Consider the following 15809-nt stretch of genomic DNA (forward strand, 5'->3'; position numbering starts at 1 on the left):
TATTCTAACAATTTTATATCTGCAAACAGAATGGGCTACATTGGGAGACTGTGAATCACTGTATTGTTATCTATGTCTTCTTATTCTTCAGTTAATTTTTTTCCTTTTTATATGTAGATGTCATACTGTTTAGAACACATACATTTAATACTGATACTATTTGTTATTTATGGTTTAGTCTATCATAATATAATTTCTTTATCTGTTTATATCATGAATGTTCATTTTTGCTTTGTCTGAGAGCATGAGTGCAAATTCTGCTTCTGAGGATTTACCTAAAAACATAGTAATTTCTGTTCCCGCCTTTCATTTTTATTCCATATGTATCTGCTTTTTAGATATATTGCTTGTTAGCAAGAGATTGTGGAGTTTACACTTTAATCCACTCATATTTGGAGTTTTGAGTTAGGTTTATATTTTCTCCCATTTGTGTATCTGGAGCATTTTTAAAAATCTGAATTAAGATCTTGTTTTTTGTTCCCGTTCCTCTCTGAATTCTGTACTTTGTTCCTATTATTAGCTTTGCTTATTCTACATAAAAGTTAACCTTCTTTCATTAGACACTCTTTCCCTCACCTCAACTCTTACTTCTTTTGTTTGGCAATGATGATGAAGTATTACATTACAGTAGAAATTTTCCTGTGGTCCAATTTTACCCCCTGCCCTCTGTATGATCATTTTCTTTTCCATTTCCTATGCATCTCCTCTCAGAGTCCATGCCCTCCAACTGCTCTGAATGCCAATTGTCCCTAGGATTTCTGATTTCTGATCTCCTGAGGCCAGGTATTGTCTGTGAAGGTACAATGCTCGCTCTGAGAATGTGATGTCACTGGGACATTTTCTTGTCTTATTTCTTGCAATATGGTGTTTTTTGCTTATCATGGTCTTCTTAGAGTTCTATGATCCTGAAGTTATCTTTATGAGTCTTGTCTTCAAGATCTATGTGTTTTGCCTGAATAGAGATCAAGTGTTCTTTTAATTTTATTGCTATTTTGTTTCTCTTCCAGATTTCCCTCCACTATATTATATTTGCATTTCCAATCTGTTTTTCTTTCTAATTTCTTTGTAGTCACTTGCCATCATAGATTCAAATTCTTCTATTCTGCTCCTGATTTCTGTTCAGATCATAAATTCTTCTCTCAAGAGTTTAATTTCTCTCTTACACTAATGTGAAAGATTCTGCTACAGTTCCATGTTTTCTTGGGGATTCCAGAGTTAAGTGTTTCATCAAATGTTAGTTTAATTTCCTTTTAGGGGAGGGACAGTATTTATTGAGAGTTTAATGATGCTTTAAACATCCTTGTACTCAACTTTCCTTCTAATTTTAGTATCATCTATGTTGACATCTCTCTAGGTTTTTAACTAAATTCTCCCTCCCTCCACTTTGAGATTTTCAGTGATTCTAGTCTTTAGTCAGGCAGCCAGGTGCCTCAATGGATAGAGTACTGAACCTGGAGTCAGGACGACTCATCTCCCTGAGTACAAATATAGCCTCAAACACTTACTAGCTGGGGTGACCCTGGGCAAATCACTTAACCTTGTATGCCTCAGTTCCACATTTGTAAAATGATCTGGAGAATGAAACGGCAAACCACTCCAGTATCTTTGCCAAGAAAGCCTCGAACAGGGTCACAAAGAGTCAGACACAGTTAAAATGACTCAACAACAAAAAAGTCTTTAGTCAAACTACAGAGATGAACTGACCTGGGAAGTGAATTGCTCACCTGCCACATGGCACCCACTGGGGAGAAGTGAGGCCACTATTTGGGGGCCTTATAAGATGAGATACCATGATAACATGTATTTTATACAAGAATGTTCACTACCAGTACACTCTCCTTTTCAAGTTTTTTTTTGAGATATCAGTACTATTTTTGTCATTTTCTTATTAGATAAAATTTTTGAAGTCTGCATTAAATAAAGATTTTCAATGATCTCAAGGACTTTAATTTTTCCCTTTTTTAGATTTCAGTACTCCTCAATATTTTATCTTACCAAATGAGGATGAGGATTAAGTGAGATATTTGTCAAATACTTAGCATAATGCCTGAAACTCATTAGGTGCTTACTAAATGCTTATTCTCTTCCCATTCCTTTCTCTTATTTTGTCTAATCTGGATTCAGGGTATTTGGGTTTTTTTTTTAAATTATTCTTTAGTGGTTGGCAGAACTTGTTGCATGACTTCAAGCACTGGGTAGCATTAATAAAAAGCCCTTACCTACAACTCATGAGATCTATTTTCAGATTTATTTTCATATAGGACTGGCACAAAATTAAAGCATTCACTTCCTTGGTCATGCCCACTGATGGTGATCAGTATCATTTGCACTGAAGCATTTCTAGTCGGAGGGGTAACTGATATACTAGAATATGAATGAACACTAATTGTTTCATTGCCCTCTGTTTCAAGCTGATCATGGTGATGATAACAAATGGGGCCAGTCTGTAACCTTGTGCTGCCCTTTCTTTTTCTTAGATTTGTTGGAATGGTTTCATCAAGTTGGCCAGGCTGCTAACCCAAGCAGTGACATAACCAGAATCCAATTGGTCAGCATTTCAGGGTTCTTTCCAGGTCTCCATGGCTACTGTAAGAGCTCTCAGGGCACAAAGGTTCCCTGTTCTATATCACCTGGCTACTGCCCTCACCTCTCATCACACAGATGCTAGGTTAGGTTTTCAGGAGGTTAGCAGCAGCAGTAATAGTAGTAGTCTTTATAAAGTACTAAAAGGATATGTGGAAAATAGGAAATGTGTCAGAAGACTATAGATAAGCAAATGTCCCAATATTTAAATAGAGAGCAATGAATTCTAGAACACATAGGCTCACAGTTTGATTTGAATCACAAAATTTTAGAACCTATAATTGAATGAACTGGTTATGAGTCCTTAGAAAGGGAAGCATGGTTAAGTGAACTGACAGGACAGGTAAAGGGAGTTATCTGAGGTTAAGAAGGTAACACATCTGGGATATTGAAGGCAGGACCTCTGATACGTCTTCTGACATGGGCTTGAATCCAAGCTCTGATATTAGCTGTGTGTCTCTTCCCCTCCCTCACCCCCAAGTCTTCAATTTCCTCATTTGTAAGGGAAATCTTGGGGTCTTTTCTTATATACAATCCTATTATCCTATGAATCTAAATAATTTGCTTGTCCCACTACATCATGTTGCCTTCTATGATGAGGGAGTTTGAAATTGTATCATATGAGGACTGTAGGGAGTAATTAGGGATGGCTAATTTGGAGAATAGGACTCTTAAGGGAGGCATATTTGCCTTTAAATATCTGAAGAACTATCATGTAAAAGAGAGACTAGATTTGTTTTATTGGTCTGAAGAAGTCAAAGGTAAGTAGAAATGACAGAGAGGCATAGTTTGAGTTCAATACAGGGAAGAACTTTTAAATAATTTGAGCTGTATGAAAATGGAATTGGCTGTAATATGTATAGTGAGCTTCCCATAACCAGATGCATTTAAGCATAGGATAGACCGCCATTTGTTAGGAGTGTTATAGGTGGTATCTGGTAAGGGCTGACCAAGATGAACTACAGGATCCTTTCTACCTCTGTGATTTGAGGCTTAAAAAATAACCCCCCCAGTTACACAGTTCTTGATCTCTGCCATTAGCTGGCCAAAAATGTTAAAGTATGCAACCAAACAAAAGCTTAGGTTAACATTCCTTCTCAGGAAGCTAATTTTTCATTTTCAATGTCAACAGAAATTTCTGTATTTTTGTTATAAAAGAATGGTATTTCATGATGGATGTTGAATTATTTTTATCATAAAGATTTATCAAAGATACAATAATTTATCTGGTAGTAATCAGTTGACTCAACATATTAAAAATGATAACTCACCTAATGACTTTGTTATAATCTCATAGGAGCAATATAAATTTAAGGCACAGTACAAAATGTATAAACTGTCTAGTACCTTAACTTGGAGTTTTGCTTCTGGTAGTCGACCTTTCCACGATGCTACAAATTTAAGGCTATCCACTGAACAGCTCATTGCCCTATAAAAGTATTATTTCAGATGTTATATATGAAACTATTAGAAACATGCATTCCAATGAAAAAGACAATATGGTTAAATGAGAAGAATAAATTTGTCTTTATCCAGAATCACAACCAGAAAGTTCAAGTAATTATAATTTTCAATAATATTCTTAAACTCTACTTGATATTCATGTCAAACCTTAAACAGTTCAAGCTTATAAAAGGCTTCTGCAAGCATCACAGGAAGAGTAAAACATGTTAAGTATAATTTCAATTATACATTTACTTTTATTCTAATTTTTTTGTAAATTGGTACTACATTTATGATACATGGCAACCTTGATGATATGTATTATAACTCTCAATTAAAAGTAACAATTTTAATTATAACATTCCATTTACTAATGCTTCTTGATAAATGGGAGATACTATAGAGGTTACAAATTCCTAATCAAACTATTAATATAACTTAATAATTAGGAATTCTCTTATGTTGCATTTAAGAAAAAAATCATTTTTAATTTATAAGTTATTTCTACATTCAAACACTTAATAACTGATATTCTCATTGTAAAGTATCAGGAAACTATACAAGAATTAAAACCCATTTAAATTCTATTTTTGACAATCAAGGAAAATAGTCAATAATGAATAAAATCAATATAATTGGCCTTGGGTGTCTGAGGTAGATAACGTTTCGTTTACCTTGCAGTTTCCTGGCGTAGAGCATTAAGAAATGTGTCTGGATGGAAGAGTTCTGAAAGGTCAAGGGTATCTGACAACAGTGCCTGCTTTTCTGCTTTGTCTACCCAGTGCTGGAGAAGTACAGAAGAGAAAAAAAAGTTAGTTTTGGAAAATAATAATTTCCTGATATTTTAAATCTCTAATAAGCTTTTAAATTATAGGGACCAATGGAAAAACTACTTTAAAAAGATAACAATGGTTTTTATATATTAGTAAGAAAATTTCCATTTTATATTTTGAAGTTTGTTATAATTGGTATCATATATTACTGACATCACAAATATACTCTATATAATCTTTTAGTCATTTAAATCTACTGAAAACATGAAGCTTAACAGTTCTATATTACTTATATTAAAATTTTTCTGTCTTACTCCTAGTTTTGAATTTCTTGTGTTAACACAGTTAATTGTTTGCTTTTTAGTCATTTAAGTGGCATGCTCAGTTCAGGAACCTCTCCTTTTCTATCTTGTTAAAATATGTTTTAGGGATTTAAATTTTTCTCTGAAGACTGCTTTGGCTGTGTTCTATTAGTTTTAGTGAATTGTTTCATTTTTATTATCTTTAATATAATCATTGTCTCTATCATTTGTTCTTTGACATACTCATTCGGGATACTATTACTTAGTCCATTTAGGTCTTTATATTTTATTCATGTTTCCCTTATTTATTATGTTTGTTGTATAGACTATAAAGGATTAATTTATTATTTCTGCCTTTTTACACTTATTTGATTCCTTTCTGTTCTAGCAAATGAGTATTTTTGTAAAGCAATGCTGAGAAATATGTATATTCCTTAATATTCTCATTTTCTACCAATTTGTTCAACTCTACATTTTACTTCTTAATTTTTCTGTTAACTTTAATTAGCTCTGAGAGAGAAGTAAAAAAAAAGTCTTCCATTACTCTTCTATTACTATATAATGTTTTAGCAATTCAGCTAGCTTTTCTTGTAAAAATTTACCCTGAAGTCATTTGGTGTTGTGAGAAGTAGCAAAGGGTTAAGTTTCCACAAGACTGCAAAAATTGCTGAAAGAAGGTTACTGATAAGAGTAAGGTTAGGAGACCAGACAGTAGCCTTGGGAAGAAATTGAATTCCTGGTTCCCATAGAACTCCTAGACAACACTAAAGTAAAATAAAATTAAATAAAAAGAAGCTGGCAACAGCAGGTGGATTTGACCAATTAGACAGTGGCCTTGGGACACTCAGGCCCAGAAAAAGACACATCTAGGTAAAACACGTGAGAGGTCAGTATTCTGGGGTTGTTACTGCACTTGCTTAATGAACCTCATGTATTATATATATTATCTAACAGAATTAGAGCCTCATCAGTAATGATGTATGATAATGTGAAGGTGTACCTAGAAGAGAACAAACCAATCAATCCCCTGAAGGGAGTGTCTTCGCCAAATTAATGTATAAAATTTGTTTGGCTTTTGTATCTGGGACTCCTCCTTCCACAAGAAGGGTGGAGTCCACTTCTGGGCATAAGTGATCAATTCTTTTGGAATTCTCCCTAATAAACTTCTTTTGATATCAAATTTTTGGTTTCAATTGTGTTTTTGCTTTTTCCAAGTTGGCATTTCCAACAGTGTCCGTATTTTAGTATTGTTATTTTCTAATTAGCCTATGATTCTTTAAATAGAATAAACTTAGTTTTCCTGTTTGTTTCTCTTAAAAGTATCAATTCATATTGTCTTATCTGAGCTCAAGATTGCAACTCCCTCCTTTTTAGTCACCTGAAAGTTTATAACGATTCAACTGTCCTTTTTTTTTTTTTTTGGCCTTTTGGAGGGCAATTTGGGTTAAGTAACTTGCCCAAGGTTACATGACTAGTCTTTTTTGTGTGGGTGTTAAGTGTCTGAGGCCAGAACCGAACTTGGGTCCACCTGACTCCGGGGCCAGCACTTTACTCACTGCGCCACCGACCCGCCTCTCAATTCAACTGTCTTAATGCTAAGGGGACAAAACTAAAGTCTGTGCCTAAAACTGCTGCCATTACAAGGTGAATAGTGGCACAAGAGATCAGGAGGGGACAGGGCAGTTTTAGGAAGCATCTCTCAGGGACAAAGCACAGGGCTTAACTCCAAAAAAATCTGTGCCTAAATCTGTAGCAGCTGTTAGACCAGCATAGTTGTGGTCTGTGGAATAGCAGTGGAGGGTTGGATGTGAATGTATGATGCTATCAGCTAGTTGGGCTGATCTTTTTGACATTTTTCAAAATCAGTAATTATAGTATGGTGGAGTCTTTCAATCGGGGGAAAGGAACAACCATTTATTAAGTGTCTCCTACATGCTGGGTGCTATGCTAGTACTTTACAATTATTGCTTCTTGATCCTCACAACAACCTTGGGAGGTAGACGTTATTATTATCTCCATTTTATAGTTGAGGAAACTGAGGCAGACAGGTTAAGTAACTTGCCCAGTGTTACATAGCTAGTTTTATCCTAGGTTTAATTTGAACTCAGGTCTTCCTGACTCCAGGTTCAGCCTCTATCCTTTGCACTACCTGGCTGCTTCACTTATTCTCTTCCTGTCATCTTCTTATCACTGAATATGCTGCACTTTAAAGCTCTTGTTTACTGGAAGAGGTGGAGACAAAGGTGCTTGTAAGGCATAACTCACTGTGCCATCTACCAGAGATTCTTCAAAGCAGATATTCCTCACTCTCATCTCAAGTAATTATGAGGCTGTTTGCTTTCTATTTTAAGTAATATAGCATGTAGTATAAATATACTTTATTTTATTATTTTACATGTCACTTTTTTACTGTTTATATCAGCTGTTTCACAATATTTACTAAAATTGATCCTTTTATAATGTAATTTACATTATTTTAAATGAATGCTTTGAAATATACTTAATAACTCTTAAATAATTTTTAAAATGTGTCATAGCTAGGAACACAGAGTACATAGGTTCAAATTCATTAAAAGGGCCAATATGGCTAATAATTAGATTTTCACTTCATTACATTCTGAAGTAATATAGTTAGTTAAGGATGAAAAGTTTCTTTTAATAAAATGTCTTTATTGCTTTATACTAATGAAGAACTTGCTAGTCTGTTAAGCTTACAGGCAGACCATAAGAAAAATACAGCCTTCAATAAAATTAAAAAAAAAAAATCCCTGAATGTAAATAGTGCCTTACAAAGGTATCACATTAAAAAAACTAAAATAATAACTGCCTTACAAATATATAAACTAAACTTAAACAGCTTAATTTGTGGCAAGTGTGAATGTTTATTTTTTTAATCGTTTTAGTTTTTGCCTGTATATCCCTGATGCTTAAGTGGCTCACAGAAGGCAATTAACAGATGTTTGTTGAATTGAATTAAATATTCTACATAGAAGCTATAGCTCTAGCCTACCATATACCTTAAATTTCTCTCACTGGCAAATATTCATATATGAATTATGAGATTGTAAATTTGCTTCCCCTTTCACATACAGGAAAGTAAAAAACAAAAAAACAAAAAACCAATTTGAATTTTTCTTCCAGTCAACTCTCCCAACATCCCCAAAGCAGTGAGCTAGAGAGTTCACCACATAGACACAATTTATACTCCCTACTCTCTAGCCCCAGGGGGCAAGTGACAGCCCTCAATCACCTGAGTATATAAATGCATGCTGAGGCAAAGACTTCCATAATCCTTTTAACACTTTCAGAATGAACTCATACCTCACAGGGGCTTTAGTCACAAACCTTCTGTTCAGGCTCCTATACCACTCTCTTATTCTACCCTCTTAGCAGAAAACCTTCCCTCAAACTCTGCAGGGAAAGCAGGCCATTGAAGGTGAATTTCCTTGTCAAAATCCTTTACATCATCTCTCATTCTCCCCTCTTCAACTTCAGTCTCTGACCAAGAGGTCATTTTAATTGTCAAATGTAATGTATCTGCTTGTTACCTTCATCCCATGCCTTCCTACCTTTTTGACAGAATGTTCCCACAATAATTGTCACACACACTGTCCCCCCTAATATTCAATCTACTCCTACTTACTTCTCATTCCCGTCTGTCTACAGACTTTCTCAGGTTTTCCCACATTTAAAATACCCTCACCTAATCCTGCCATCCCCTTTGTCTATCCTACATCTATCCTTTCTTTTTTCAAAGCCAAACTCCTCAAAAAAGCTATCTATCCTCCTTACCTCTAGTTCCACTCCTTTATCTTAGTCAACTAGCAACTACTGCATGCCCATTATGTGCTAAGTGTTATCCTAAGCACTAGAGATATAAAAAAAGTTAAAAACAACTAGTCTAACTCTGAAGGAGTTCACAAACTAATGGAGAAGACAGCCTGCAAATGATTCCATGCAAACAAGACACAGAAAAGATTGGGAGTAATCTAAGAGGAAATGTGCTAGGATTAAGGAGTACTCAGAAGAGGCTCTTGTAGAAGGTGAGACTTCAGCTGGGCCTTGAAAGTATCCAGAAAAACTAGGAGGCAGAAGTGAGGAGGGACAGGGCTCCAGACTCAAGGGACAATGAATGAGATTGTTTTCAGTTGGGAAATGGAGGGTTCTGCGGGAGGAATAGCAAGAGGCTAGGGAGTGATATATAAAAAGGCTGGAAAGGTAGGAGGGACCAGGTTATGAAAGCCTGTAACAGGGAGATGACATGGCCAGACTTGCATTTTAGGAAGATCAATTCGTGAATAGAGGATAGATTGAATTGGGGAGATATTTGATGTAGAGAGACCAACTAGCAAGCTAATGCAATAATCTAAGAGGAGGTAACAGGCTATACAAAATTAGTTGCAGTGTCAGCAGATAAAGATAGATGAATAGGCAGATAGATATAGATATGGATATAGATATATACACATACATACACATATGCATGTATATACATACATATAAACCCATATATACACATACATGCATATACATGTGTATGTAAAGTGTTATGAAGGCAGAAAGGAGGAGACTGGAACACTCATTGATTGGGTATGAGGAATAAGAAGGAGTGAGGAGTCAAAGAAAACATCTAGGTTGAAAGCCTAGGGAACAGAGAGGATGTCAGTATTCTCACAAGCAATAGGGAAGTCGTGGGGGGTGGGTCTCGGTTTTGGGCATGTGGAGTTGAAGATGTCTACGGGACATTCAGTTCAAGATGTCAAAAAGGCAGTTGGAGTCGTCAGAGCTTACAGTTCAGCAAGCAGATCTGAGAGTCATCTGCATAGAAATGATCAAAACCATGGAGGCTGATAAGTAAAACAGCATAGAGGGAGAAAAGAAGAAGGCACAGAATAGAGTCTTGGGGACATCCATTGTTAGCAAGTGTGATGTAGATGAAAATCCAATAAAAGAGAGAGAAGAAGTGATCAGATTACTATGAGGAAAACCAGGAAATAGTAGTGTCCCAAAAACCTAGAAAGAAGAAAATATTCAAGTAGAAGAGGCTGAACAACAGTGCCAAAGACTGCAAAGAGGTCAAGAATGAGAATCTAGAAATGACGATTAAAAGGTCATGAATAATTGTGAGAAAACAGTTTTGGTTGAATGATGAGGTCAGAAGCCAGACTGCAAGGAGTTAAGAAGAGAATGAGAGAAAAGAAAATGGAGACTTCTGTAGACACTGGTGTTTATAGTTTTTCCTTCAAGAGGCCCAATGACATCATAATGTTGAGCTCGAGGTACAGTGTGGTTGATCAGTCCAATACAAGCTCCGGGGGTTCTAGCACAGGTCAGGACACATAAATATGTCCATTTAGACATTTGGGATGAAGATGTTTCTAGGTTTGCACATCTCATGTTTCCTTTGTGCCATCACAATTCTGCTTTGCTGATAGAACATGGTGCCTTCTTTGATGTGGGCAGGCACACCATGCTTGGCGGTTCTTTGCGTGCCTCCCACGTCTCACCATTGATACATAAGTTCTTGTAGTTTAACCACAAAAGGGAGGATGGGAGAGATATGAGCATGCTCATGGGAAACATGGGAAGGGAAAAGGAACATGCATTTATTAAGTGCCTATTATGTGCCAGGTACTACAGTCCAGTAGAGATGAAGTGACTGACTATTAGCAAAAGAGTAGGGATGGCAGAGGGGGAAAATTGCTGAAGGAAATAGCATGGAATGAGATAATTTATTTGTGTAGAAAGGTTTGCCTCATCTCAAACAATACCTCTTGGTCCCACCATAGCTGCTAGTGCCTGCCTGCCCCCACCCCCCCGCAATTAACCTGAATTTGTGTTTTGTATATATTTTGTATATACTTGTAATATTTGTGTGGGTGTGTATACACCTACACAAAGTACTTCCCCAGTAGAAAAAGCTCCTTGAGGAAAGCAGTGGTTTAATTTTTTTCTCTGTATCTCCAGTGCCTAACACAGTACCTTATATACAATAGTTATTTAAGGTTTGCAAAGCACTATATAGATTTCTCATTTGATGCTCACAACAACTCTGTGATTTATGTGTTATTAGTGTCCTCATTTTATAGATGAGGAAATTGAGGCTGAGAAAGATTAAGTGATTTGCCTATGGTCATATAGCTAGTCTGATGCAGCATTTGAACTCAGGTCTTCCTGACTCCAGTCAATCTTCCTGTCACAGTCAACCAGCTGTCCTTAATAAATGTTAATTTACTGATCAACCATGTCCAGTTTTGGAATGCTAGATTGGAGACTGACCCAAGTCATACAATTGCAAAGCATTAAACCCATAAGCTTTAGCTCCCTAGCAAAAAAAAACAAAATTAAAAAGGTAAAATAAATTAAATGAATACTATTTCTATTTACTATCCTATTTCTTTATTTGTACAACTCCTTAATGCAATGAAAACAGGCATTTTTATTTCTAATAATAATAATATGTAATAATATAACTATGGCATATAACAATACATGTATATATGTGTATATATATATATCTGATAGAATGAAGAGCCTCTCTATTAATTTGAGCTTAAAAGTACTTCAGATGTGTTCTTGTTTTTCAATAAATCTAGACCGCTTTTTTTTTTTTTTTGCCTTTTGGAGGGCAATTTGGGTTAAGTAACTTGCCCAAGGTTACATGGCTAGTTTTTTTGTGTGGGTGTTAAGTGTCTGAGGCCAGAATCAAACTCGGGTCCTCCTGACTCCGGGGCCAGGGCTTTACTCACTGCGCCACCTAGCTGCCCTATATCTCATATTCTAATAGCCAATAGGTTACAATTTCAATATCTGATCACATCTTGTATCCTTTAAGCAAGAGTCTTGGAAAAGCAGTTCCACCCTAAGCCCACCCCAAACCACCATCTGTATTTCCAGCATGATACCTTGGCCATCATAAGGGGAGCAAACCCTGTGGATAAAGGTAACACCATTTACACTACCATCAGGTAATTGCCAATTGCCACCAACACACCAGGCAAGTCTAGCAGAAATAGCTCTCCTGAGGGAGAGAGAGAAGGTGGGATATTTCAGGAAAGTTAAAACACCACTTCTAATGTCACTTGCCTTCAAACTCTGATGGAGATAGCTCAGAACCAGAGCCCAAGACCCTTATGCCCCTCACTGGTCCTGTTTCCAGCCCAGGCCTGACTGCCATCATCAAACAGAGCACCCAATACTACCACCAATACCTATTACCCATTTACAGGCAGATGAGCCCCAAAGGCAGCTAGGTAGTGCAGCGCATAAAACACTGGGCCTGTGATTAGGTAGACCTGAATTCAAATCTGCCCTCAGAGACTTAGTAGATGTATGACCTTGGGCAAGTCACTTATCCTCTCTCAGCCTCAGTTTTCTTATCTGCAAAATGGGGATAATAACAGTACCTACTTCCCAGGGTAGTTTTGAGAATCAAATGAGATATATGTGAAGCACTTAGCACAATACTTGGCATATAATAACTGGCTCAATAAGTCACCATTTTCTACTCTTGAATCATTTTGTCACTTGCATTTCTATCATTCACTACCTCCTAATTCTTAAATCTAACCTCTGTTCTGGGCTAGGTCCAGTTCAGGCTAGTCTAGGACAATCTAGTGATTCAGTGCAATGATACACTTGTGAACCAGATAATTCGATAAAAAAAAAAAATTTACTTAAAAGCAATCCTAAAAGGATAGAACAATTCACTAGTTCAAATTGATGCCTTTGGCCTCTGTATTCACTAGGATGGCAATAATGGATCAGAAAAAATTCCTTCAGGGTAGTAGGAAATCCTACTAAATCTCTGCAATATCAAATTTCCATAGGCATGGCTTTTTATGTTTCAGGAACTACAGAAAACATAAAGGTTCTGTCAGATCTATGGAGAGGGGAAGATTTTATGACAAAACAAGAATTAGCATTATAAAATGCAAAATGGATAATTTAGATTACATTAAGTTGAAAAGTTTCTGTACAAATAAAGCTAATGTAACCAAGATTAAGAGGGAAGTGGAAAATTGGAAAAGAATTTGTACAACCAGTGTCTCTGATAAAAGGCCTCATTTCTAAAATATACAAAGAATTGAGTAAAATCTATAAGAAAATCTATAAGAATACAAGCCACTCCTCATTTGATAAGTGGTCAAAGAATATGAACAAGCAGTTCTCAGAAGATGAAATTAAAGATATCTGTAAGCATATGAAAAAATGCTTTAAATCACTATTGATTAGAGAAATGCAAATCAAAACAACTCTTGAGGTACTACATCTCACTGGCCAGATTGGCCAAGATGACAAAACAGGAAAATGATAAATGCTGGAGAGGATGTAGAAAAATTGGAACACTAATGCACTGTTAGTGGAGTTGTGAACTGATCCAACCATTCTGGAGAGTAATCTGGAACTATGCCCAAAGGGCTATAAATAAGTTTTACCCTTTGACCCGGCAATACCACTTCTAGGGTTGTATCCCAAAGAGATCAGAGAAGTGGGAAAAAGACCCGTATGTACAAAAATATTTATAGCAGCTCTTTTTGTGGTGGCAAAGAATTGGAAATCAAGGGGATGCCCATCAATTGGGGAATGGCTGAACAAGTTGTGGTATATGAATGTAATGGAATACTACTGTGTTATAAGAAATGAGGAGCAGATGGACTTCATAATCACCGGGGCAGACTTATATAAACTGATGCTGAGTGAAAAGAGCAGAACCAGGAGAAATCTGTACACAATCACAGACACGATGTATGTGTGATGCCTAACTTCAATAGACTGGGCTCCTCTCAGCAATGTAAGGTTAGAAGACAACTCCAAAAGACTCATGATGGAAAGAGATACCCACACATCCAGAGAAAGAACTGTGGAGCCTGAATGCAGATTGACACAAACTACCTGTTCTATTTCTTTTTCTTGTTTTGTTTTGTTTTCTCTTTCCCACGGATCATTTCATTGGTTATAATCCTTCTTTACAACATGACTAATGATTAATGTGAAGATATTTGTAGATCCTATATTTGAGTACATGCTGCCATGATGGGGAGGGGGAGAGGGAGAAGGGAGAGGAGCGGAAATTTGAAATTCAAGGGACTGTGGAACTGAATGTTGTAAACTAAAAATAAATAAACAAATTAATTTAAAGGAAACAAAACATAATGGTTCAAGCCCTAGTATGCCCAACCAACCACATCTGTAGAATGGCCTCTTTGCCCTCTCAAAAGAAAACTACCTCAGTCCACATTAAATATATGTTGCTCCTATCATAACCCCACCTACTCTGTTCCAATACCTGAGCTCCTGAACATAAGAGGAGGAAATAATGAAGCCATGTTTATCGGATCCACTAAGAGCTCATGTCACTAACATCAACTGGGCCCTCAATATAACATGGCAATCCTTTACCTCTATCACATTTCCCTCAATGACAGTGTTGAAACCTCTCTCCTAAGGCCCACACTTTTGTTAGAAGATGATTTCCTATCTAACTTTATTGAGAAAACAAAGGTCAGCATTATGAGCTCTTTTATCTCCTCTATTCTCCTTTGTTCCAGAACATCGGAGTTTGAGATTGTCCTTCTCCTTGGAAAGGTGACCCCCTCCACTTGTGCCTCAGAGCCCACCCCTCACATCTCCTTCGGGAGCTCGCCTCACTGATTATTCCCCTTCTCTCCTCTTCCACATCTCTATATCTACTGTATTCCTTCCCACCTGCTCTCAAACACATTTGTATCTTCTTGACTCCTTGGGGGGAAAAAGCAGTTCTTCTAGCCTGCTAGTTTTTCATTCCATGACATTATATTTGTCCTGTTTTTAACTGGAAAGAACAGTCTGGAGACTCTGCTCCCATTTTGTCAGGTCCTATTCATACCTCAACCCATTGAAATCTGTATTTTGACCCACCAGTCTTAACGAAATGGCTTTCTCAAAGGTTGGAGTAACTTCTTAATTGGTCAATCTAATGGCTTTCCCCCTCCCCCATTTCTCTTCTTTTTTTACTTTGTATAGCATTAAAAATTTGATCCCTTACTCTCTTCTTCTGGCTACTCGCTTCTCTCTTGGTTTCTGTGACACTATTCTCACCTGGTTCTCTAAATCTATCTACACAGAGCTAACTGCACCAACTATTTGCTGGATATCTCTACTTTGAAGAACATAAACATCTCAATGTTTAAAACCTAATTAATCATTTTCCCCTCTCCTCTATACTTCCTTGATTCTGTGAAGATCAGTACCATCCTCTGTTTACCTGAGTTTATAACCAGTCATTTGTTAGACATCCCTACTGCTTAATTCTTACGCTATTTTCCAAGTCCATTTTATTCTGGTTTTCATATATTTTAAATCCATCCTCTCCTCCTAATTCACATCATTTCCTGCTCAAAACTTTGAGTAGTTCCCTTATTATCTATTAGAAACAACCATGGTTTTCTTATCTATTCACAAAAGATAAAAACATAGGTATTTATAAAAATATACTGATAAATGGATACCTGAAAAAACACATTCCTTGCCCCCCTTTTCAGCTTCCTTTAGTTTTATCTTTCCTGATTAAAATGTAAGCTCCTTCAGGGCTGGCACTGTCTTTCTTTCTGCTTTATATATGTATTCCCAGCACTTAACACAGTGCCTGGCATATAGTAACAGCTTAATAAATGTCTGTTCCATGACTTACTGAATCGAGTGCTTCTGATATGTAAGATACTATAGT

At 36.5% G+C, this 15809-nt stretch overlaps 1 protein-coding gene across 1 annotated transcript in view; it reads right to left on the bottom strand.

Moving 5' to 3' along the window:
* DYNC2H1 (dynein cytoplasmic 2 heavy chain 1) overlaps positions 1-15809 on the bottom strand; it is a 429393-nt gene that overhangs the window by 28685 nt on the left and 384899 nt on the right. The window contains exons 87-88 of the mRNA XM_069080147.1: positions 4701-4810; positions 3931-4012 (exon numbers count right to left, since the gene is read on the bottom strand). Coding sequence (XP_068936248.1) covers positions 3931-4012; positions 4701-4810 — 192 coding nt within the window. The remainder of the gene's footprint in view (positions 1-3930; positions 4013-4700; positions 4811-15809) is intronic.

Source organism: Petaurus breviceps, unplaced genomic scaffold, assembly GCF_028583685.1.
Source record: "Petaurus breviceps papuanus isolate PSGF00001 unplaced genomic scaffold, PetGlider_PUasm1.0 91133, whole genome shotgun sequence".
Classification (NCBI taxonomy): Eukaryota; Metazoa; Chordata; class Mammalia; order Diprotodontia; family Petauridae; genus Petaurus; species Petaurus breviceps.